This window comes from Grampus griseus (genome assembly GCF_964374135.1).
Source record: "Grampus griseus genome assembly, chromosome: 9".
Taxonomy (NCBI): domain Eukaryota; kingdom Metazoa; phylum Chordata; class Mammalia; order Artiodactyla; family Delphinidae; genus Grampus; species Grampus griseus.
In genome coordinates this window covers 70,793,893-70,817,360 of record NC_139003.1, presented here as the reverse complement: position 1 = coordinate 70,817,360, position 23,468 = coordinate 70,793,893, and the positions used below count along the sequence as shown (strand labels likewise).

The 23,468-nt window shown below is 37.5% G+C and overlaps 1 protein-coding gene across 4 annotated transcripts in view; it reads right to left on the bottom strand.

Moving 5' to 3' along the window:
- HDAC9 (histone deacetylase 9) overlaps positions 1-23,468 on the bottom strand; it is a 577,220-nt gene that overhangs the window by 403,739 nt on the left and 150,013 nt on the right. For 3 of the 4 annotated variants that reach the window (XM_082662560.1, XM_082662562.1, XM_082662563.1), the window contains exons 7-11: positions 21,287-21,418; positions 15,548-15,663; positions 5,556-5,678; positions 2,538-2,748; positions 1,892-2,109 (exon numbers count right to left, since the gene is read on the bottom strand). In XM_082662560.1, the coding sequence (XP_082518686.1) occupies positions 1,892-2,109; positions 2,538-2,748; positions 5,556-5,678; positions 15,548-15,663; positions 21,287-21,418 (800 nt within the window). The remainder of the gene's footprint in view (positions 1-1,891; positions 2,110-2,537; positions 2,749-5,555; positions 5,679-15,547; positions 15,664-21,286; positions 21,419-23,468) is intronic. The other variant, XM_082662561.1, reaches the window with a different exon arrangement.

The window sequence follows — 23,468 nt, the reverse complement described above, 5'->3', positions numbered from 1 at the left end:
CCATCTGAATGTGAAGCAGTGGCAACTCTAGGTCATAAAAAATGTATTCCAAAGTATTCTTAAAGGTATTCATAGAAATCATCTGTAGATGATGATTTCAAAGGGACCAATTTACCTAATTTACCTATAATAGAATATGCACATCCACATATTTCTAGGAAATCGAACCGAGTAGCAGAAAGTATACTTACAATCCAATACTACTTTTCTAAATGAACTTAATTCCAGATCAAAATATTGTGAGGTGAAAAGTAGAATTCCCAGTCTTTCCTCTCACACTGGACAATGTTTCAAGAATACCTGGTAGTTTTAAGTAGTGCTAAGATACCACAAAACAAACAAACCAACGTAACTCTACCATAAGATAGTAAACATGCAGAATAACATTCAAGACAAGGAGTATTATATGCCATTATACAAGAAGGAAGTTGGTTCTCCTCTGACAAGACTGTTTGTACCCAAAACAATTTGATAAATTTAGAGAAATGCTGTAGCAATAAAACAGGCATTAATGTGATGAAACAGAAAGAGTCTGAAATATAGTGAAATACAATCTGCAGTACAGCAAACGATAACAGGAGAGGCAGATGGCACAGCCAACCACCCTGAACCCCGATATGCACACATACACGTCATCTTTGAATGCTGCAAAGGGTTGGACTGGGAGAATTTGTGTTCAGTATTGTGGTCTTCAGCCCATGCTCCCTTCATGGCTCTGCCTTGTTAAGATGGAGGCCAGGGCTTCCCTGGTGGCGCAGTGGTTGAGAGTCTGCCTGCCGATGCAGGGGACACGGGTTCGTGCCCCGGTCTGGGAAGATCCCACATGCCACGGAGCGGCTGGGCCCGTGAGCCATGGCCGCTGAGCCTGCATGTCCGGAGCCTGTGCTCCATAAGATGGAGGCCAAAGAGGAGAGAAAATCGCTAATCCCACCTGCAATAAGGTGAGCACATGATAAACACCCCCTTCTCTTGCTATTAGAAAGATGATTAGACCTTCTCCCATGAGATTTTGTTTTGTTTATATCACAATACAATAAAGCATTTAAATACTATTTCAATTTTTAGCTATCCATTTATCAGTAAACAGGAGATTGTTTCTCAATATAATGTCTCTACAAGATATCTGGAGGTGATATAGTAACAAAAGATAATAGAAAGAATTTTGATATTCAGGACCTTTCACTCTCCAGAAATGAGAGGATTCTACTTTGTAAGGCTACCATAGCAGAGAGTAGTGGCAAAACTGTACAGACCAGTTTTGCTTACAAGTTCATTGAAAATGCTTTGCTGGCCCGCCTGATACCATTATTTTAGAATGACTGTGGTTGCCTCAGCAGGAGGGCTCCTGAGGATGTGCTGTGATTCAGGCATTTGCTGTCCGTTTCAGCCACAATAAGGCTGCCAGAAAGAAACTACCACAAGTTTCTGAGAAACCGCTTCAACACTGACTGGAATAAAGTAGGGCATATTAAAAAATAAATATAACATGCATACATAGAAGTTGCTGAGAAATACCTAACTGGCCGACCTTGGCATAGCTGCTAGCACCTGTGCAAACTTCAACTCTGCCTCACACCTTTACTACAATAACAAAAAATGGGGCTCTGCACACATGTTCCTGTATGTGCTTCTGTATTAAGATAGGTACCCAATCATAAGAGACTTTCTAATTTAGGAGCTCAATTTTGCTACAAATGTCCTACGCGTGTAGTGATGGAGAAAACAGTGATAATGTGATGGTGCCCTTGAGCCCTGACAGCACGGCCAGGAGGGCAGTCTCCGTTTGGCTGTGATGGATACCAACATTCTCTCTTGTATGCACACATCAGTGAAGAAAACCCCAATTTCCACACCAGTGGTTATGGCATGTTGACGTGGCTTGGGGACTTACCTTGTTCATGTGGATCTGCTGCTGGTATTGCTTCTGCTTCTCCAAGAATTGCTGGTGTTGCTGCTGAATGACCAGCTGAGCCAATGTGCTCTGAGGCAAAGGTGCAGACTGGGTTCGATTCAAGGGTCTGTGACGGGGTAATTTGTGGGTACCTCTAATGCCAGGTGAAATTCTCTCTTTCGTTGCCAAGGGAGACTGAGGATGTAAGGGAACTCCACCTGAAAAAAATATATATGTACATGTATATATGTACACACACACAGACACATATACAATTTAGGAAAGAAGCTACAGAAAATAGCTATGGGATAAGTTTTACGAAAAGTAGTATACTACCGGGCAAATATCAGAAGGCTAGGTTGGGTGGGGTGAAGGCAAAAGTGCCAAAGCATTGGGCAGATATGCAACTGATCAATGACTCACCAATAGTCCACTCTGGTATGTATGAAGGTTAAATAAGGTGAGTTTTTTTTTCATGGATCTAGAGGAATAAATAAAGACAAGTCTTTCCACAGTAGTAGGTATCAGGGAGACCTATGTATGACACTGAATTTTTACTAGGTCTTGAGTTAAAGAGACATTACATTGAATTGCTGATAAAATGAAAGCCCTAAAATAACCTGCAAATGGTGCCGTTATGAATTACCAGCCACAAGAAGCTTTTGCTGTCGCATCTGTTCTTTCAATAATAAATGCTGCAGGAGAGCTTGGTGGCTGCTGTTGGGCTTTCCCTCCAAAGTGACATGGGGATGGCTTGAAGATGCCGGGATGCTGCCCCCATACTGCCCAGGCAGAGGAACGCCTTGCCTGAGTGTCTGGGTCTCACACTTCTGTTTTTCTTTGAGCGAATTTGAAGCCTGTGTCAAGAAATAATACTGATGTTAATCCACTTTCATCCATATGGGTCATTAGGTCTGTAAATCATTAGATTAGTTTCTTATTCCATAATTCCCACCCCCCCTAACCCCCGACCAAGAAGCCCTACCTTATCCAATGGCTGAGTAGGGAAAATGGATAACACCATGTCTTGTGAACTAAGTGAACTAACAAAGGAGAAACAAAAATAGAGCTGAAGCACTGGAGACAATTTAGTATTGGGTATCATTATACGGAACCCAAAATAAAACGTTTTTTAACATTAAAAATCATGCTAATTTCAGGCTTAATAACTGGGACAGTTATTTCTAAAATAGTTTAATACACTGCTGTAGTAAAAGGTATATTAGAAAAGTAAAATTTATTCAAATCGCTGAGCTAATGGCTATACAATAGGGATTAAGAAGCTAGAGATAAAAAGATCCGTAATTTTGGAGCTTCAAGCAGAAGGAACCATTCACCCTTTCTCTATATGTCCTCTAATATGTTCACAGAGTGTGGGTTTCCAGTATTTAATTTTTAAAATAAAATTCTTGAGATAAGTCAATGAAAGGTTATATAAAATATGCAGGAATTTGATTTAAACATGTATTTTATATTAATTCATAACAGATTCCCAAATCTTTAAATATTGAAAATGACACTCCAGATACTTTTGTTTAATAAAATAAACTACAAGTGAAATTAGATATCAAATAAAAATGCTATTAAGAACTTGAAATATATGATAACACAATAATAAGGCAATAATATTTATATCATCAACAGTAATAATGAATTCTCCTATTCAAAGAACTTAATGAATGGTGGTCATTTTGGTATTACAAAAGCAGAGGTCTAATACTTCAAAATTATGTGGCATGTTTCTTTTCAAAACTCATGTTTCATCTTTCGAAATTGCTGTGTACCAGGGAAGCAAAGCAATTTTCAGTGACGGAGAAATTGAAGGACAAAGAGGTAAATGGTTTGTCTTAGTCACACAGTGAGTCAATGCAATGTTTAATCTAGAAGTGATTCCTTCTCCTGGCCTCTTTTCCTTAAAATTTACCACTACTCAGTGGGGAACTAGAATATTAGAGATCCCTTTGCCAAAGCAATGCTAAACTTGAAAAATTAATTGTGATGGCCTCATCCACACCAAAATGGAAGCAAAGAAAAATGAAACTTCAATCCAAACCACACTGGTTTATTCATCCAAAGGTACCAAATTGTATTACCATTGAAACATTAAATGGTCTGGTTTTTAGTACTTGGTCCTTTGGGAAAAAATTCTCCCCAACCACATTAAAAGTGGTGTATGTTTGTGTTAGCTGGTAGGAGTGACTTAGAACATGCAAAAAAAAGAGTAGGAAAAAAAAAGCCTATTCACGTGTCATAAGTTTATGTGCTAGCATTTGCTTATCATCAGAAGAGATAGGAAAAAACAGGAACAGAAGAAAATAATTTTTAGTAAGTGAAGATTTGAAAATATCATCCATAAATATGTATGTTTTATTTCATCCCTAATTTCTTTCTTCTTTTCACTAGAGCCAACTGTTTACAAATGCTTCACGTGGAATTTCAGGGGCATAGCTGAATTCAGTGTTTTTAAGCCTGTCTTCTTTAATCTCCAAATAAGAAACAACATCCAAATTTTGCTTTCTCCTCACTGGTATAAGATTACTATATCACATAAGATAACATTCTACTCTATTTAAAATACCAAATACAATAAGGTACCTCTTAGATTGGTTTTATAATATGTATTGAACACAATCATAAAAGGTATCATTTAAAAATGTCACCTGTAGGTGTGCTTGTGCATAAACTAGTAGCATACCATAGATAGGGTTCATATTTTGAAAATAAATTAGTCACAAAATGGTCAACTCTTTATGACTTCTTAATGTTAGCATACTGTAAAAGATGTGAATTTGACAAGATGGACTCAGTGGAAGACCTGCATCTAAAAATTGGCAAAATTGGTGCCAAGGGTTGGAACAAATTTCTCTTTAAACCAAATGTATCATATGACCTCTACATAAGTACAATTTAATTTACTAACTTTTCACAGATAAATTAGTCTAGGTAAAGTTTACAAATCTTTTACAGTGACTGAAATTTATATTATTTTAGGGAATATGCATAAAATAATTATTGCTGTCTTCTGTTAGTAGGACAATTACCTCCAAAAGATCCTATTTCAGTTGTCAGGACTTTTAAAGTAATTGATTCACTTTGAATCTCCAGGCAAGAGTTTAATATTGTTCTTAGAGAGGTTTTCCAGATATTTATTCTTCAGTACCACAGAGTCAGTAACCTAAATTCTCAAAATAAAGTCATTCACAAAATAAATTCTTTAAACATACACTGCTGCGCTTCAGACGCTGCACCTCTCAGCAATGGCCTGAGTTGAGGTTCAGGTCTGCTACTTGCTGGGTCTGTGATCTTGGGCTTTTATGCATTCCAAGTCTCAGCTGCTTCTTCTGTAAAAATGTGTCCTGTAATCTCTGTTTCATAGGATGGTTGGGTGGAGCTACCAAAATAATATACCTGGAGAGTGCTTTCTTTTTTAAAAGCTATAAAGCATTATACAAATGTTAGTTATTATTTTTATATATTGTATGAACCAGCATGATTCTTTAATGTGAAATTAAACTGAACATCTTTGAACAACTCAGCAAACAGTGAAGGAGAAGTAGACTACCAAGTTTCCCTGAAGTCTAAATATACAAGAAAAGAATGAGAATTTCCCTATGAAAATATCCCTTGGGCTGGTTTAGGCTGTTGCAGGGTAATAATGACTTACATTCAGCTGGGCTGGCACTGCTGGAAGTCCCAGGGTAATGTTGGGCAAAGAGGGAGAGGTATAAAGACTGAGCAGGTTCATGGAATCTTCATGAATTAGAATGCGTTGCTGTGAAACCATTTTCTGGTAAAAAAAAAAAAAAAAAAAAAAGTGAAAGGGAACTCTCAAAATATTACACAATATCATATATTTTACTGTAACGTTTTCATTTCAGAAAACAGATTTTATATTATCATAATCTGTCAAAACATTTAAATATTTTAATTAAGAACTTATAAGTATTTTATGACTTCTGTATCCAAAAATGTTATATGTAATAAATTAAAAATTTCTTCATCAGTTGTAACTATAAAATCTGAAGAGCAAGCTTCTATGTTCTTGTAGAAAAAATTCATTTTTAAAATTCTACCTTTATGGAATATAATCAGTGTGTTTGTCATCAATTGGTAAAGTACAACAATTAAATTGAGTAATTCTTATGAGTACAGATTTTTGTATTAATGCATGAAGAATATGTATGTAACGTTGCTATAATCATTATCCTCATATGGATTAAACATCATTTTGCTGATGGGAAAACTCACACAAGAAAATCTTAAATATCACCATTCAGGACTTCTATAACAATTAATTATATCTTTTTTTAAATATAAAATTTGTGAAAAGACAACTCTGTATGGTGTTTTTTAAATCATACATATTCAGAAACTAAAGTAAATGTTAAAATGTTGTGAGTTCCCTGGGCCACAACAGTCTTCACTTACACTGAAATACCCTGAAAATTTTGGCATCAGAGTCCTTTTTACAACAAATAAACCTTTTTTTTAATCCAATACTAAGAGTCATGTTTTCCCACATGTGGCCTAATATAGTTGCTTGAATTACATTTTCTGTTTAACTCTTGCTTCCCTCCCAGAACTCTTATACAATAAGAGTTACAAAGGTCTTATTAGACTAAGGAACTCTGGCCTGATATGGTCCCCAAGGGAACAACATCCCTGAAAAAGAATACTCCATGTAACAGTATGACACAGTGACTGCTTTCTTCCCAAACAAAAAGCATATGGGACTCCAATAATAGACCACCTCCAAGAGGGATATTGCACACACGGGCTTTGACTAAAGTAAATATAATAACTTGTCAAGTATGTTTGGGGGAGCGGTAGATTTTCCCCTGGACAAACCTGGGATATCAATTAACTGGGGAAAATATCATGTGCTAATACAATGCAACCTCAGAATGTCACTGAAGAGTGATGCGCCACCAAAACACAGGATGTTATTCCAAAACATCACCTCAATCATACGTTTGTTTGGAGATGAGTCGTAGCCTTAACATAAGAGCAGAAAGCTAAAGGTGGACTTTTCTCATTGCAACTTGAAATTCCAAACCAACTCAGAGTTTGTTTTTTTCTCAGAAGAACAAGCCAGATATTTGTACATGGAAAGCAAGAAGTATACTGAAATTTTTAACATTACATTGAGTATATATGAAACCCTTTACAAAATTAAAGTTGTCAAAAACCCATGAAGACTATTGGAAAAGATTTTATCATCAGAATGTACGAGACTGCAATTTTATTTAAGGAGTATCAACAACAGCTGCATATTTGCTCTAATTTAAAAAGACAAGTTATTTTGCTTATACTGATATGTTTTTATCATGATTTTTAAATACAGAATATATACCTGAACAAGAACAAAAGAACGTATGAGGAAGTAAAAATATTTAAACTAGCTTATTGGCAGTAAGCAGCCATTTATAATAAAAGGATATTTCATCTGCTTCTCTGTATTTATGGAAGAGAAATAAATGTGGAAAAATAATTACTTTAAATCATGTACAATATTCATTCAAGGTTGTATCTGCTTCCCACAGCACGGAGACTTGACAGGCACTGTGGGAATGACACCAAAAGTTACCCCAACCTCACAAAAGAGGTTATCTTTGTTTTCCAGTCAGAACTTGGGCGATCTCCTCCTACCCCATCGTAGGAAGCTAAAGCTATACTAAAGTGAAAAAAAGGTTTCTTCTCAGGTGTAATAATTGCAGTAGCACACTGGCTGCTCACAGGGGCGTTGACAAAAGTGAAGGGACTTGGGAATGTTCTTACTATGGGACTTTAGGCCCCTGTAGCTTCAGAGCAAAATTGAGTGGTGCCATTTCCTAGGATAGCACTGACCATGTGCCAAGCCCTATGCCAGGGAGTTTTGGGACATTAACCTAATTCCTAGTTCCTAATTCCAGGCACTCTCCAGCAATCTTATGCTCTTGTTATGGATGAAGGAACTGAGTGATTTCCCTCATTCTGGTTCCCCGTGGGATCAGCAATAAAACTTTTAAACCGATCAAGGCTGGATGATTTGTTGTCAGGTACTGCTGCAGAAGCTACACACCACTCTGCAGCCATTACCGAAGGATAAGGGAACCATAAAAAAGCATGGAGAAGGAGGAAGCTTGAGAGAAAAACAGGAAGCACAATCAGGCCCTGGGGCTTATGGAAAAGAATAAAAGTGTACAACTGGGAGCCAGCTAGTCTGGCGTGAGAAGAAATCAAAAGCCCTGGTGGCTTTATAGACGTGAGGATCTTCAAGTCATGGAGACAATTCCTGAGGAAGTAAGGAAAGTCCAAAGTCCCCCAAGTTGGGGGGTATAGTTGGTTCTTCCCACAGAGGCTAACTGGTATATATCATATCACGGAACTTCAGAGACTTGGACATAATTTATTTCCTTCAATTTACAGATAAGGAAATAAGCACAGCATTTCCATAAACTTCCAATGGATAAAATCACAAATGACTTAGCTGAAATAATGTTTTTCTCAAATTATCTCCTTTAAATATAACTTTCCTCAATTTGACTTTTTTTTTTAAATTTATTTATTTGGTTTGCATTGGGTCTTAGTTGTGGCAGGTGGGCTGCTTAGTTGCAGCCCGCTGGCTCCTTAGTTGTGGCATGTGAACTCTTAGTTGTGGCATGCATGTGGGGTCTAGTTCCTGGACCAGGGATCAAACCCAAGCCCCCTGCATTGGGAGCGTGGAGTCCTAACCACTGGGCCAGTAGGGAAGTCTCCTCAATTTGACTTCTTGATAGAAGCAGGCTACCTGTTCCAGGTTAATGTTTCTTAATAAGAAACCGGAGCTGTATGGTACACTGCTAAAAGGGTGCAGACACACTTGAAAGTCAGATGAACAGATGGTGAGAGGGACCATTTCACTGAGACAGTGAAGGATCCTGACCAGCATTCTTGCAAGGCTGGAAGGTTACCCCACCTTAGCACTGTGGTAAGCTTACAAGTATTTCCACACAAGGCCAGGATTTTTCCAGGAAGCAGTTTTGAAACCAATGCAGCCCTTAAATCAATGCTGTGCTAAGATGCCAATGTTTCATACCTTAGAACATGCGGAAGATGGTTTTAATCTAAAAATTTTTCAGAACCAGAAATGATTGCTGTAGTCAGATAAAATAGAAATATTAAATATACAATGGCTATTGCTTAACATTCACAAAACAATTAATTAATTACAATTAAGTTAGATTAATTGGGTGGGAGGGGTACAAAGATGCCCTAGGCCACGTAAGTTCACATGCTACTCGGGTGCACAGAAAAGTAGAGAACTAGCTCTAATGACCCGTCATAATTACTATCATTAGAGTATGGTCAAAACACTTCAATGGCACAGAGCAGGTTGTCGATTTTAAACTAGGCTTTGATGGGTAACTAGCATTTCACCAGAAAGAGCATGATGTTGGGAAGAGGGATATGACTGAGCCAGGTGTTGGGGCAGGGGAGGCCTAACCATATCTTAATAATGACCTTCACATTTTAATCACTTTTCTCACCGTCATGGTAATTGGAACCCTAAATTATGGATAATATTTGAAATTCAGGTGAATAAAATACACATAAACTGAAAATTATGTCTCTCAATAGAGCTATTTCTTTAGCCATTGACATCAAGAAGACCTTAGTTTCAATCAAAAGATTCAAACTCTCTTACGAAATGGACACTGGCAAAAGTTAGAAAAATGGACAATATTAAATGTCACAGGGATTTAGGAAAGTAAAAACCATCACACATTACTGGTGAGACTGTGGACTGGTATAGCAATTCTGGTGACTATTTCAGCACTGCACACCATGACCCAGAGGTTCTCCTGCTGCTCAAGAAATTCTCATTTAGCTACAGAGTGATGAGTGTGGATATACATTAAAGCATTTTTTGGTGGTGGGTGAGAACTGGAGGTCACTGGGGAATCCAACTGGAGAACAGGTAGGTAAAATGGAGGAGTACCCACCATGGATTATTACAGTGATTAAAAGCAATTAGGCATATGCATCCATTATGATGTGACTAGCTCTAAAAAGAGCTAGTCTTATTTTTATCACATGCTTAGTGATAAGAATAAGAAATGGAATGAGATTGATAACACCATGCCATTTAAATCCCCTAAAATTCATGAGTACAAAGCAAAAAATACATGTATGATGTAAGAACCCATGCAAACAAAAATACAGGAGAAAATGACTGCATATAGGGGAAAGGAAAATGCCTGTGGGGATAGAAGATACCGAGGAAGAAAGGAAGGAAGGAAGGGAGTGGGGAGGGAAGAAGGGAGGGAGAATTCCTTTCTTGCTCTTAAGAAGACAAAGAAGTCAACAGATGACCCTTGACAGAATACTAACTATGTAATCACCCACTTTTTAAGAGGCTCACAGAAAAAGTGAATGTAGAATTTTCAAGTTACTGCATGCTCAAAATTATCTACACTATGCACGAGCATCAGAAACATTAGAAAAAGAATATAAGTACCTACCAGGCTTTGGTGAGCAGCAGTCTGGACTGGTGTAAAGGAGAGTGGTCTAAGCATGTTACACTTGAGCTCTACCACTCACTGGCTTACGACTCTGGGTAGCTGCCTACCTTCCCTGGACATCAGATCCTTCAGCCTAAGACTGGAGCACCTCTGACTAGATCTATCAGGAAATATCTGTTCTATCAGAGCGGCATCTAGGAAGACATGCTTGTAAGCCTCAATCTGTTTTGGCTTTAAAAGGTTCCAAATCCCCAAATCTAGATTATCTAAATAAAAAGAAGAACCACATTAAAAACAAACAAGTAAACAAAGAAATGAAACTCTTAATCATTTAATGTTTGCCTACGGCTTTCATGGTATTTTTCAGTATAGTATTTATTTTCCATTCTTCTTTCAGACAGCTGATAGAAAATTAAAATCTCCATGTGATGAATAAATTTTTTTAGGCAGTAAAAATCTCTAAGTTTTCATTTTTACTGGACACCCAAGAATGTATTACTAAAATGGTTTGGAGGAAAAAAAAAATTATCATTTGACAGGGCTTCCTTTGCATTTAAAAGTCACTGATGTTTTGTTAAAGGCCTTGGTTTACATTATTGACTCATGTTATTCCTAGTAAATGATTCTTGTGTCATAGCAACCTCCTTTCCTCTGGGGCGGGGGGGAGGGTCTTATTTGCAGCTATCTAAAACCATAGCTCTACACCCACACAGAAGGGAGCATAACATTTACAGCAAATGTCACAACAACTATTATGAAACAACAGGCAGATGAGTCATGTGAGATTGGGGCAAAACAAGTGACATTTCAGATGATTTTAGAGTACTTAACCTTATTATTAGAATCCATTTTTAAAATCGTTTGTATCTGCTGGAAAAAATTATTTAAAAAATAGCATAGCAGAGCCAGCCACTAATGTTCAACTAGAAATAAACCAGCGGCTTGGCTACTGTTAAAATAGCTATCAAATAAATCTACCAAATCTAAAATAATGGTGTTGATATTCATGGAAACATATTTGAACCCACAGGCCCACAGTATTAACAATAAAGTAACTAGATAGGTAAAGACATCTCTGACTGGAGTTGGAAATAGAAACTCCTGAGGTTTCAGCTCCCCAACCAAGTTTACAAATGAGTAAAGCAAGTAGCTCCAGGGATCCGAGTTCGGGACTGAGCATATGTAAGAAATTGAAGAAATGGAACAGAAGTGGCCAGAGCAGATGGAGGCTCAGTCTCACGTGAGATTTGCTGGCTTGGTGACAAACATACTAATGAGTTTTCCCTACTAGAAGTCAGTATTGATACCAACAACAAAAAATGAACTTGTTCTGCACTTCACAATTTAATACCTGCCTTCCAAGCACTGATTCCCCACCACAAAGCTGCTGGGGTAGTCATTACCACCTTTCACTAGATAAAGAATCTGAGGTTCAGGGCAAGTTCAGCAACTTAACCAATGATGACAAAGTAGTTGGTTTTGCAGCCAGGTTCCTTGGGAGCCTTCTGAATGGAAGACCCATACATCTGAATGCAATGTGCGGTTTCCTTAGCCTGGACTTACGAGTAAATTCTCCCCTTACTTCTGTCTTAACCTTTATTTAAATTATGCAGAACACATGAATTATGAGAGAGAAAATTTTCTTTTTACCTAAGCCTCAAGATCAGCCTGAAATACAGCCTTACTTTCCTATTTCCTAAGCAGCAAAAAGGGAGTAGAATCCCATTCGTTTACATGGGATCTGAAAGAATTAGGTGACATGCTTTTCTACTTCCCGGTCACAGAACAGAGAGTTGATTCAAATGTACAGTGTTACACTATTTTAAGCAAAGATGGTAGAATAAGCCTATTTTATAAATGGTAAAGTATGCAACCAATTTGATTTTTGAAAGTGTAATGATGTAAATTTTTCATACCCCCAAATATTTCTGTTGATGTGACATCACATGCTATTATTAATCTTAGATGTCTGTAAACATCATACTAAATTCAAAATGATTAATCCAAAATTGGCTGAAAAACATTGTTTTTTCCTCTTTTCTCTAGTTTAGGTGGAAATATTTGGTGTTACAAGACGAGGATATTAATTTGCTGACAGTTTCAGTCTGAATTCTGCTGTCTCCTCACCTCTCCAGTATGAATTATGCTACAGACCTCTGTAAATGCAATGCAGCAGAAAACCACATGTTAGCCATCAGGGCTGAATTTTTTGTTCTGGGCCACGGAGAGGCTACCCATCAGTGCATAAAGGTCTGCCCACCTGGCCTTTTGGATCATAGTTCAGACACACAATTAATTCATTATGAGGTAAGTCACTGCTTGCTTTTGAACTAGTCTTTCCAGCTTTGGAGGTGAACATCCTGTCACTGACCTGAAGAAATACCTCTACTCTTTCAAACTCCATTCAATCACATTTCCTTCTGTTTTTTTTTTTTTTTTTTTAAACTGGTGGGGGTGGAAGGAAAGAATATGTCAACAATTCGCTGAAAAGCTGGGGCATATAAACAGATAGTTGTGTTTAGGTATCAGCAAAAGGTTTTAGGAATATAAAACAGATTAAAATAGTAAAAGCAAATTCCTTTCATTTACATTCTCCACTGTATATATTTTGAAATTTAATGATAGGGTCACACAATCTGGGACACTCAATTTAATTTACCAGGTTTTAAAAAGCTTGAAGACAAAATCTCACCTTTTCCCATTTATATCCAGTCTCATGAATATGTATTGCTTCGTTGTTTCTTAATGTCGTACTAAGTGCTATATGCATATGTTTGTATTTATAATGAAAGGTTATATGTATCTTCATCTTTAGTAACAAACCATGTCCCCCACTGCCTTCCTCCCCCTTGAGAGGTAACCACCATGCTAAATTCTGTGTTCATCACTCCCTCGCTTTTTTAAAATATACTTTTATTACATACGTTTTTCCGATCAAAATACTGTACTGCCTGTTTCTGAACTTAACAAAATACTATCAAGCTGTAAGTGGTCTTCCACACCTTTTTGTACTAACAATGCTTTTCTAAGAATCATAAATACTGTTTAATGAATGTGGTTTAGTGTGTTTTCATTTTCCAAGGATACAGAATTCATCCAGAACCTATTAAGAACCCAGATCTTTTAGTGTTTCTGCAACTGAAACTCATTCTTCAAACTGAGAGGAAATGGAAATCTAAAGTTTTTTTAGAAATATTTGTGACCAAGTTGTTCTTTTCCTGGAAATTGATTAAAGGGTTGCAGAAAACTGACCGATATTGAGATATAACTGCACTAACAGAAATACAATGCTTGTAACCAATAGTCCAAGAATCCCACTTACATCTATGGCCATAAATACATGTGAAATATTTATTCCACCTGGTATCATGTTTTACAAAGAAAAATGAAGACGAGAAAGGGACAATAGGATGGTAAGAAACAAGAAATAGATGGAGGACAGGAAAAAATATAGCGGCCTGAATTGTATTCTTCACATAGCTGAAAGATGGTCATAAGCAACAGAGCATCTATCTATTCTGCTCATTTTCCTTGGAAAATTGAGGGAAAATTTTGAAATCTAAAATGAATGTCTATTCCTCTAGAAAGAATTTACTTTTGCTTTTTCCAGATACCTAGGGAACTAAAAATCTGGGGCACTTTAAATTAAATTAACAGTTTGAGGTTATGAAAATTCAGGCTACAACTAGCTTCTGGTTACAACTTCTCCAGGAAAGACTCTGCCCCTGCTCTGGTCTACATCAAGACACCTCCGTGGGTGGGGATGAGGGACTCACCAATGTAGCACAGATATGGGTCTTTGGGTTTGAATGGTTTCCTGTTAGATTATCCTCTTTGGTCAGTACTGGGCTTTGCCTTCTCTCTCCCTTCGGAGTTATGTGAGGCTCTGAAAACCAAAACTCAAGTATACAAATGTCCTCAGAGAGGAAGTGACTTCACTGGCTCCAGTCCTTTCCTTATCAGGGACAACCTTCCCTTATATTTTGTCCAGATAATTTATAACTTATAAATAATTTATTATACATGTATGTGTGAATGCATGAAGTTACAGACACAGATGTTGGCATAATGTACAGAAGACATTTCTATCAGTCAAGCTAACCGTCCAAAATCAACCAGGTTGCCCCAGGAGACAGTGAAGCGAGTGCCCTTTGAATAAAAAGTGCTCTGGTGGCAGTCTGATAATCACATATCAGGAGAGCTACACAGATGGTTCAGGAATCAGAGATTTGATCAGTCCCTTTCAGCCCCAAAGGATCATGACTCTATAAAACACAATGGAAGAAGCATGTCACAGTTATATATGAGAAGTTACTACACCAGCTTCCCCTGCATAGAGCAATGCATGGTAAGGAGGCATTATAATGACAGAAAAGAAATATTGAGAATTTCAGTCGATTGATGGTGACTCCAAAACAGCTGATTCCACAGGAGTGGCTGTTGCCTTTGCTTAGCCTACTACAGAAATTACATAGACAAATTCTTGCTGACTCACAAATTTACTTTCCTCTATTGCTGTATCACTGGTTTCAATAAATCGTATGCCAAAAAACAAATGTTATTAAAGTTGACCGCATACAGTCAGAAAAAAAAATCATGTGTTATTTCAGACCAGTTTCCTTTAATCTTTCATTTTTCAAGGTCAGAGTTCACATATCATTTATCTTTATAGCCCCACTGCCAGGCAAAATGACTGGCACATAGTAGGTCCTTAATACATGTTTGCTTAGTGGAGCTCTGTGTTCCTCAATTATGATACTTCAACAATTTTCTCATTACTCTTCAGGTCCATTGGATAAAACACCTAACTTGTTTTGGGCAACTGTTCTTCTGAGAGGTTTGCATGATGTTGTTTTACTTACTGATGGGTCTATTCCCATCAGGATAACCAAGAACGATGCAGAAGGACTTCTGAGTTGCACAACTGCTGGGCAGTATATACTCAGCATCACTAAGAGTGGTTTCTTTGAGGATTATACTTCAGTATTTTCAAACCATGACTGTCATCCAAACTTTGTAAATCAGATTGAGTTTATTCAATTCCACACATTATAAACCTATCAGAAAAATAACTAAGAACGGGTGGCTTTAAACTTCAATTCAGAAATATCACTGCATTTTAGGGGGCTAATCGAGGATTAACTTTTAAAAGAACCAAAATAATGAGTCTTACCTCAGCCTGAGGAGTAGGGGGCAAAACCGAAGTCTCATTTTCAGTAACATTACCAGTTGGCCCATTGTTTGGTGAACTGGGACCAGACCCTGGAGAACTGCTACTGACTGAGGATTCTGAAAAACATTGTGAAGTACGAATACACTCATGAAAAACATACAAAGATGAACTGCAGTTATACTCTAAGTAATATACAGAAGCGAACATTGTTTCTCTTCCCCTACGTGAATGACTAAATAAAAAGAACTGTGAAAAATTTTGGAACATTTCTGAATTTCCATACCACGTTTCTTCCTTTGCTTTCACTGCTAAAAATACAACATAGTATTCATTAATTTTAGAGAAGTAGAGATATCCAGTTAGAGAGGATTGTAGAAGCTTTCGATTAGGGGAAAAAAAAAAGAATGTAATCTCCTCTTACTTGCTCTTGTGCTACCATAAATAATAACAGTAATAGAGATAATGGACTTGCATAATTCATAAAAACATGCCATCAACAAATGAGGCCTGGAATCATTCCTGTTGTGTGTGGAAAGATTGCTTATATGCTATGTTATAAATGGCTCTTCATTTAATTTACTAAGGCTGTACCTTATTACAGCACATCTTAGTCAAAGTTGTATGAAGAAAATACAACATAAGATAAAATCTCAATATTGTATTGATGGCCTTGTACAACATTGGCTAACCTTAGCTCTAACCAACTTATTTTCCAGAAGATGATAAGTTGCCTAAATTTAATATGTTCAATTTTAAACATCAATATAACAAAAAACTCATTTAAGCAAGAGTTGGATAACAACAATATAGATCATCTCTATCATCTTCAGATATAAAATTCACACACATTTCAAGTTACAAAGGAAGAAATGCACTTACTAAAATATCTAATTAATGAAATAGAAACTTTCAGTTCCTAGAAATATAGCTAAGAGAGGCCATCTTATCAAGCCTTGGCAAATTATCTGTTGAGCTCTAATCAATCCCCTATCACCTTCCATAGTTCATTCATTTGAACATTTTTCTAGGTGACTCATCCTTATACCTTGTCTACTCAGCTCTGCACAGATGATCTTGGCCTCACACTTCTCAGAGACTGACAACTTCTGACATGATTTCTATCAGTGACTTTTCTTTCTACCTCATGATTTTGTCATCCACACTCTCCTTGCCCGTGTCAAAGTGAAAGCATTTCTCTTCTGCTCCCCGCTCCAATGCGGGCACCATCACCCTCACCCATGACCCAGTCCCCTTAACACTTGCTTTAGAATTCTGCTCCAGCAATTATTTTGAATCTTCAGGTCCTCCTTTTCCACTGGAATTGTCCCTCTAGTCTGAAAGCATGCTAATAACTTTGTGAGAAGTAGTGTGCTTGTTCTTTGAGACCAGGCAATCTAGCTTGCTCACTGTGGACTGCAATTGTTCTCTTGAACACCCCGAAATTTGAAGGCTTTTGACAAAACAGTTCTCATTCTCCTCATCCTTTCTACAAGAAGATTCTCCACTTCCATGTTTGTTTTTCCATCTCTCTGGCTGTTCCTCCTTCGACCAATTTCTAAATGTAGATATTCACTGAAGTTTGTAGCCTTATCCTATTTCTCTTTCCCTTGTCAAAATCACTCAAAATTATGACATCATACTATCATTTTTATGCAGAATACTCCCATAAAACTTTTATTTCTTGTCTTTCCTTCTCATAATTTCTAGCCTGAATCTCTTTGGAATACTGGACATTTTTCATCTTTTTTTTTTTTTTTTTGCAGTACGTGGGCCTCTCACTGTTGTGGCCTCTCCCGTTGCAGAGCACAGGCTCCGGATGCGCAGGCTCAGCGGCCATGGCTCACGGGCCCAGCCGCTCCGCGGCATGTGGGATCTTCCCAGACTGGGGCACGAACCCGTGTCCCCTGCAGCGGCAGGCAGACTCCCAACCACTGCGCCACCAGGGAAGCCCCTTTCATCTCTTTTTATATGTGTATCAAACTCAGTGTATTTCAATATTAAATGTGCTCTGCTTACCTCTGTTTATCACTACCCTTACAGTCATTCTCATTCCCTTCCCTGCTCCAAATCTAATCAATTACTACATTATTTAGTTTTGTTCTTTACATCATTTCTCATCTACTTCTGACTACAATGATTTCAGCTTAATCCCTCAGCCCTCATTACTCTCTCATGGACTACAGCAAAAGTCTCCTGTATTTCTAAGTTGCTACAGCAGTCAGTCTCTCCAAACTTTCCTTAAACTGTTGCCAGATGGATCATAGCAAGACAACTTTCACTATGTTCCTCTGCTCCAAAATGGAGCCTAACATTATTTCCTAATATTGCCCTTTCTGAACTCTGCACTCAGTCAAATTTAAATCCCCTACTCTCCGTATGTGCTGCTTTCCCATTTCATGCTTTTTTTACCCTCCTTTTCCTCCACCTACTTCATTGAAGGTCCAATCCCACCTCTATGCTCAAAGCCTGGCTCACATACCATCTGTCACCCGTGAATGGAAGCTCCTAATTTTCAGGCTATAGTTGCTTGCCCTCCCTTGGAACATCTATTACTTTCAACTTTCTATTATAAATATTTCTCTACTCAGAAGTGCAGTACCAATGGAAAGAATGTGAGACTGGTGGCAGAATTCTGATCCTGCCACCTATCGACTGTGGGATTTCATCAAGTCAATGATATCATAAAATTCTTAAATACATATTGCTCACTACCTTTCGGTCTATATATCTTGCTTATTGATTAGTCTATTTTTATATTTGCCTCTTTCTTATTTACTTTTCTTTTAACAAAGAAGATGCACATTAAAAAAAATACTTCAAGAGCTTCCTTCCCCTGGACTCCTAACTCTTGTCTTTCCTGTATGACTACACACTGACTTCTCATTAAAGTCCCATTTCTGTATCCTGTCTTTAAAAGAACAAAAGTAAAAATGAAAACTATTTTTAAACATTCTGTCTTGTCAATTTAAAATTACGTTATTTATATTATTTTATGTGATACTTACACAGAAGTATTTCCTTATGTAGAAATCACTATGATAGGCGCTAGAATTCAAGACAACAAATACTACAACAGGATTCTACAGCATCACGCTGGATAGGGTCTGGGAGGGGAGGCAGCAACTGATTTTCTGGGAACACTGACAAAAATCTCTGAGAAGAAATAATATCACAACTGGGGCTTAAATAAGAGCAGCTCATGAAACGGGGTCAGTGGAGAAGGGAAGAGTGGAGGAGAAGACGTTGCAGGCACAGGGATGTTAGAATTTTAAATTAACATGGCTTTGGGGGTGGGGAGGGGCGGAAAACTCTTGGCTTTGAAAAAGAGGAAGATGATAAGTGGTTCCCATGTCAATTACTGGGAAGAGAGAGGTGGCATGGGTTTGGAAAAAGCAAACACTTGAACCTATGAAACAAGGAAGAGAGAGGTAGAGGTGAAAAAAAAAAGCAGTGGGAATTCAACTGCTATGATGCTATGGTGGTCTCTGACTCGATAGCAAAAATAATTAGTATTAAGATCCAAACAGAGCTCATCCTAATTACATGAAAGCTGGCAAAGAAAGGGAAAGGAGTACGGGTAAAGAAAGCTGTGTGTCCAGTAGTTCATATCCTCCAAAGATATTTAGAATAACTGCAACATACCAGTTAAAAATATCTACCAAAGCATCCATGAGTCCTAGCTTATTGATCAGAAATGTGTGTCTAATAAATGTATAAGTCTCTTCAAATACATGTTTTTTCCTCAGTTGAAAAGGGGAGTTATTATATCCCAAAATTAGAAAGAGAAAATTACGATATTTCACAAGTAAAGAAATCTTAGTAGAACTCTAGCAAATCATAACCCTTACAAATGAGAAGTAATTGTTACTCAAATAAGCATTGAGCTAAATCCCACTGAAATTTGGTAAGGACGAGAAAGTGACCATGGGAAAAAAGTTATGATCAAGAAAAAGATTAGGGGCTTCCCTGGTGGCGCAGCGGTTGAGAGTCTGCCTGCCGATGCAGGGGACACGGGTTCGTGCCCCGGTCCGGGAAGATCCCACATGCCGCGGAGCGGCTGGGCCCGTGAGCCATGGCCGCTGAGCCTGCACATCCGGAGCCTGTGCTCCGCAACGGGAGAGGCCACAACAGTGAGAGGCCCGCGTACCACAAAAAAAAAAAAAAAAAAAAAAAGATTAATAGGAAAATAGAAAAGAAATTGGGATAAATAAATATGACCTTAAACAATAAGATTCTAAAAAAAAACAAACAAAAAAGCAATATATATGTTTTTCTATTTTCAAGTTTTTCTGTTATGAGAGAACCTACTCTCTCCCACTAGAAAAATCACCTATATTTCGTTACATTAGACAGTTGATATGTTCATTATTGTTTACATTCATTAAAACAGATTCACTCCCCAACTCCCCAACCCCACCAAGGACCTCTATTATGAAAACTTACTTAAGATTTTTATTCACTAAAATACATATAAGTTTCTTGGCATAAAAAGTCTATAACTCTAAATTTAGAATTCAATTGGTCAAAATTAGTGATTATATTTGATACTGGAAAATAAACTCTAGTAAAGTAATTGTTTATTTAATATTTCTTATCCCTCAAGAAAAAATTTTCCCACCAATACTTTCCCTCAGATAAACATATTAATCTGTCAGGACTGAATAGAAGACTAAACATTTTTTTGCCCTAGCAGCCTGTCAAAGCACTGTGTCATTAGTATTCTGTACTTTTCCACCTCTGCCTCTACCTCTGCAATCTTCTCCATACTGTCTCCCTAAACTAGATACTATCATGACCAAAGAAGACATAGAAAACAAATAATTTGTTAAAACTTGCTAAGAATAAGATCTGATATTGGAGAAATAATACCAACTGACTATATTGGTATAAGCACAATTTTCCTTGGGGATGGAGACAAATGGTTGTAGATTACCATTTCTTTATTGATGCAACTAAAGGAAATGACCAGATACAATGCATAGCTCTAAGTAGGTACTCGATAAACAGTACTCAGTACTGTTATTCTGGCTAGCCTTATTGGTTCTGGTATCCCTGTGTCTTCTCCAATTTCAGACCAGGTACAAATGGGACTAGCGGGCTTTGTAAGACATCAGGTTGAATTTCCTAACCTGTTCACCCCACTACTAACCAGGCAGCTAAAAAAATAAGAACTCTTCCATTTGAGACTAGTGAAAATGACAGTTTTTTTCCCTTCATAAAAGGCAATATATCCCCCTCCTGCCATAAGTCCCAGTTCACTAGTAAACACATAAAGTCATTTATGAGTTCTGTAAATTTGTTGAAAAGTCAAGGTTTTGCTGTTCCACGTAGTTTAATTTTCCCAGATGTATTTTGTACATTCATGTCTGAGTATGGGGGAAGTGTTCTTCTTGGACCTCCCTCTGCTCATTTCTGATCAAATTTCATTAAAAGTTATGTTCTCCTGGCTGGCATTCCCAAAATGGACTGCTTGTTTCTGAAAAGATTAAGGTGAGCTTTGGCATTCCCTAGTTATGCCTATTGACACACAGTTCTGTTTTTCATTCATTTCCTGTTTAACACGGTGAATGCATGGCAAGGTTTACTGAACTACTTGTGAGTTTTCAATATAATTTCCTTTCAAGAAATGTTTCTCCTCAAAATAACTTTTAATATACAACAGGTATATTTTTCTAAACTTTTTTTGTTCATTCCTACTAGCAGCATTTTTTAGTGTATATCTGCCCAGTCCTCAATTACCTGTCACCTCAAACATTCGCTTCTTGAATGAAGTGACAACATTTCCATCCTTCCGCCTGAGTAAGGGGCTGCTTCTCCTCTCTGCCACTTTCTGTTTTAACCTGGACCGCACCTTCAAGTTGGGCTCAGAGGCTGGGGATTGAGACAAAGAAAATAGATAAAAATTAAAAAATGGAGAGCCAATCGCTCCTGTGTATAAAAAAACGGCTCACCCTTTTCATAGTCCCTTCTCATCTCAAAGTAAAACCCCAAGCATGTAAATAAGGCATTGACTATAAATTAATTAAACAGACAAATGTCATAATTATTTTTATGAAATATGTGAAATGTTCTTCTACTTCTCTAAATGTAAAGTGAAAAAGGAGAAAAAATATGTTTCGACTTATTTTACGTAGCAGAATTGGGATTGCTAACGGGAAGTTAAATGACTGAGTATGTCTGGGTCAGAGTAAGATTTATTACACTTCATTGTCAGTTCTTTCAATTCTCTCAAGGGTGAAACTCAATAACCACAAAAACAGTACCTTAATGTGATTTTAGAGACTCTAGGCTGACTTCTGGTAATAAGAAGACACCTCTGCAGCATATAATTTATGTCTGATTCTGACTCCTGAAATATTTCATTGTCAGTAGTTTCGAACCTGAAATCCTGGGAAAATATACTCGGTATAATAACACAAAACCAAGTAGAATCACTATGAATAAACCTTTGTATACAGTGAGTACACAATCAATTAGAAAGGAAGGGTAGCCAAGTCTTATTACTAAAGTTCTGAGTTAGGTTATATGTTCCAAAATACAAATGCACATTATTCATACATACGTTACTATCTCTTTGGTTGAACTATCCTAAATAGCGATGCTCTATAATTAGTCATTATTTATTAGGTTTTTAAGTGATTATACTTTAGAAGAATGGAAACATTGGACTGAGTCTGTAGTAGAAATCGGTGATTATGATGGTGCTGGTGGAGATGATAATGATGATGATGATTAGGAAAACAATGTTTCTGATGACAACTAACGTTCACAGAGTGATTATTATGTTCCACTACTGTCCTAAAAGCTTTGTCAATATTAACCTCTTCAAACATAAAAATCCATATGGGATAGATTCTACTTACACCTTGAATATATCAACGAAGAAACCAAAACCCAGACAGGGAAAGTAACTTATCAAGGTCACAAAGGTAAAAAGGGATGATGCCAGGATCTGTACCCAGGTAACCTAGCTCAACTCTAATCTTTTAAATACTGAAAATACTGCTCTTCCACCTTTCTTTATGTATGAACAGTATAACAATTATACAACTGCTTTTCCAAAGCATTACTAATCATCTACATCAGATACAATGTTATAATGTAGCTATAATTCTTGATCAGATAAAATGATTTCTTTGAAGGAATTTTATAATTCTGCCAAACTACAGAGAGTATCAAAAGTAGAACTTACAATCTTTTATTACTCATTTATTTTTTGGTTTTGACTTCAAAATCCTATACTTTACTTTCCTCTTTGTTCTTCTCTGTTTCCCTTTTCTTTAGCTCTGCCTTGGACTGAGAACCCTAGATTTTCTTGGAACTAGCTAGGTAAAATAAAAAAGTTAATTTTTTTGTGTTTTACACCTGATTTTATGCCTGAAAATACTGAAAGTGTAAAAATAAAGGGGTGGTGCTGAAAATATTGTAGAAGTAGAAAATGGGCAGGAGAGGTGGGCAGAGATCAGGACTGAGTACTGAGTACTGCCTAGAGACCTGAAATGTCTTACTTCCTGGGCCTCCCACCTTGAGGCAAAGAAGGGAAACAGTCTGGGGGAAGGATTAAGGTTCTTGCCAGACCTTCCAGGAGTCCAGAGCTTCCTTCAACTCACTTTATCTTAGTAGAGAAGGCTGAGTCTGAATTACTAGCATACAACTTACTCATGAATAAGGGGAAAAAATGGAACTGTATTAACTTACTTAGATTCCACCCCACCCCCACCCCCTGGTATGTATGTATGTATGTATGTATGTATTTATTTGTTTGTTTGGCGGTACGCGAGTCTCTCACTGTTGTGGCCTCTCCCGTTGCAGAGCACAGACTCCGGACGCGCAGGCTCAGCGGTCATGGCTCACAGGCCCAGCCGCTCCGCGGCATGTGGGATCTTCCCGGACCGGGGCACGAACCCGTGTCCCTTGCATC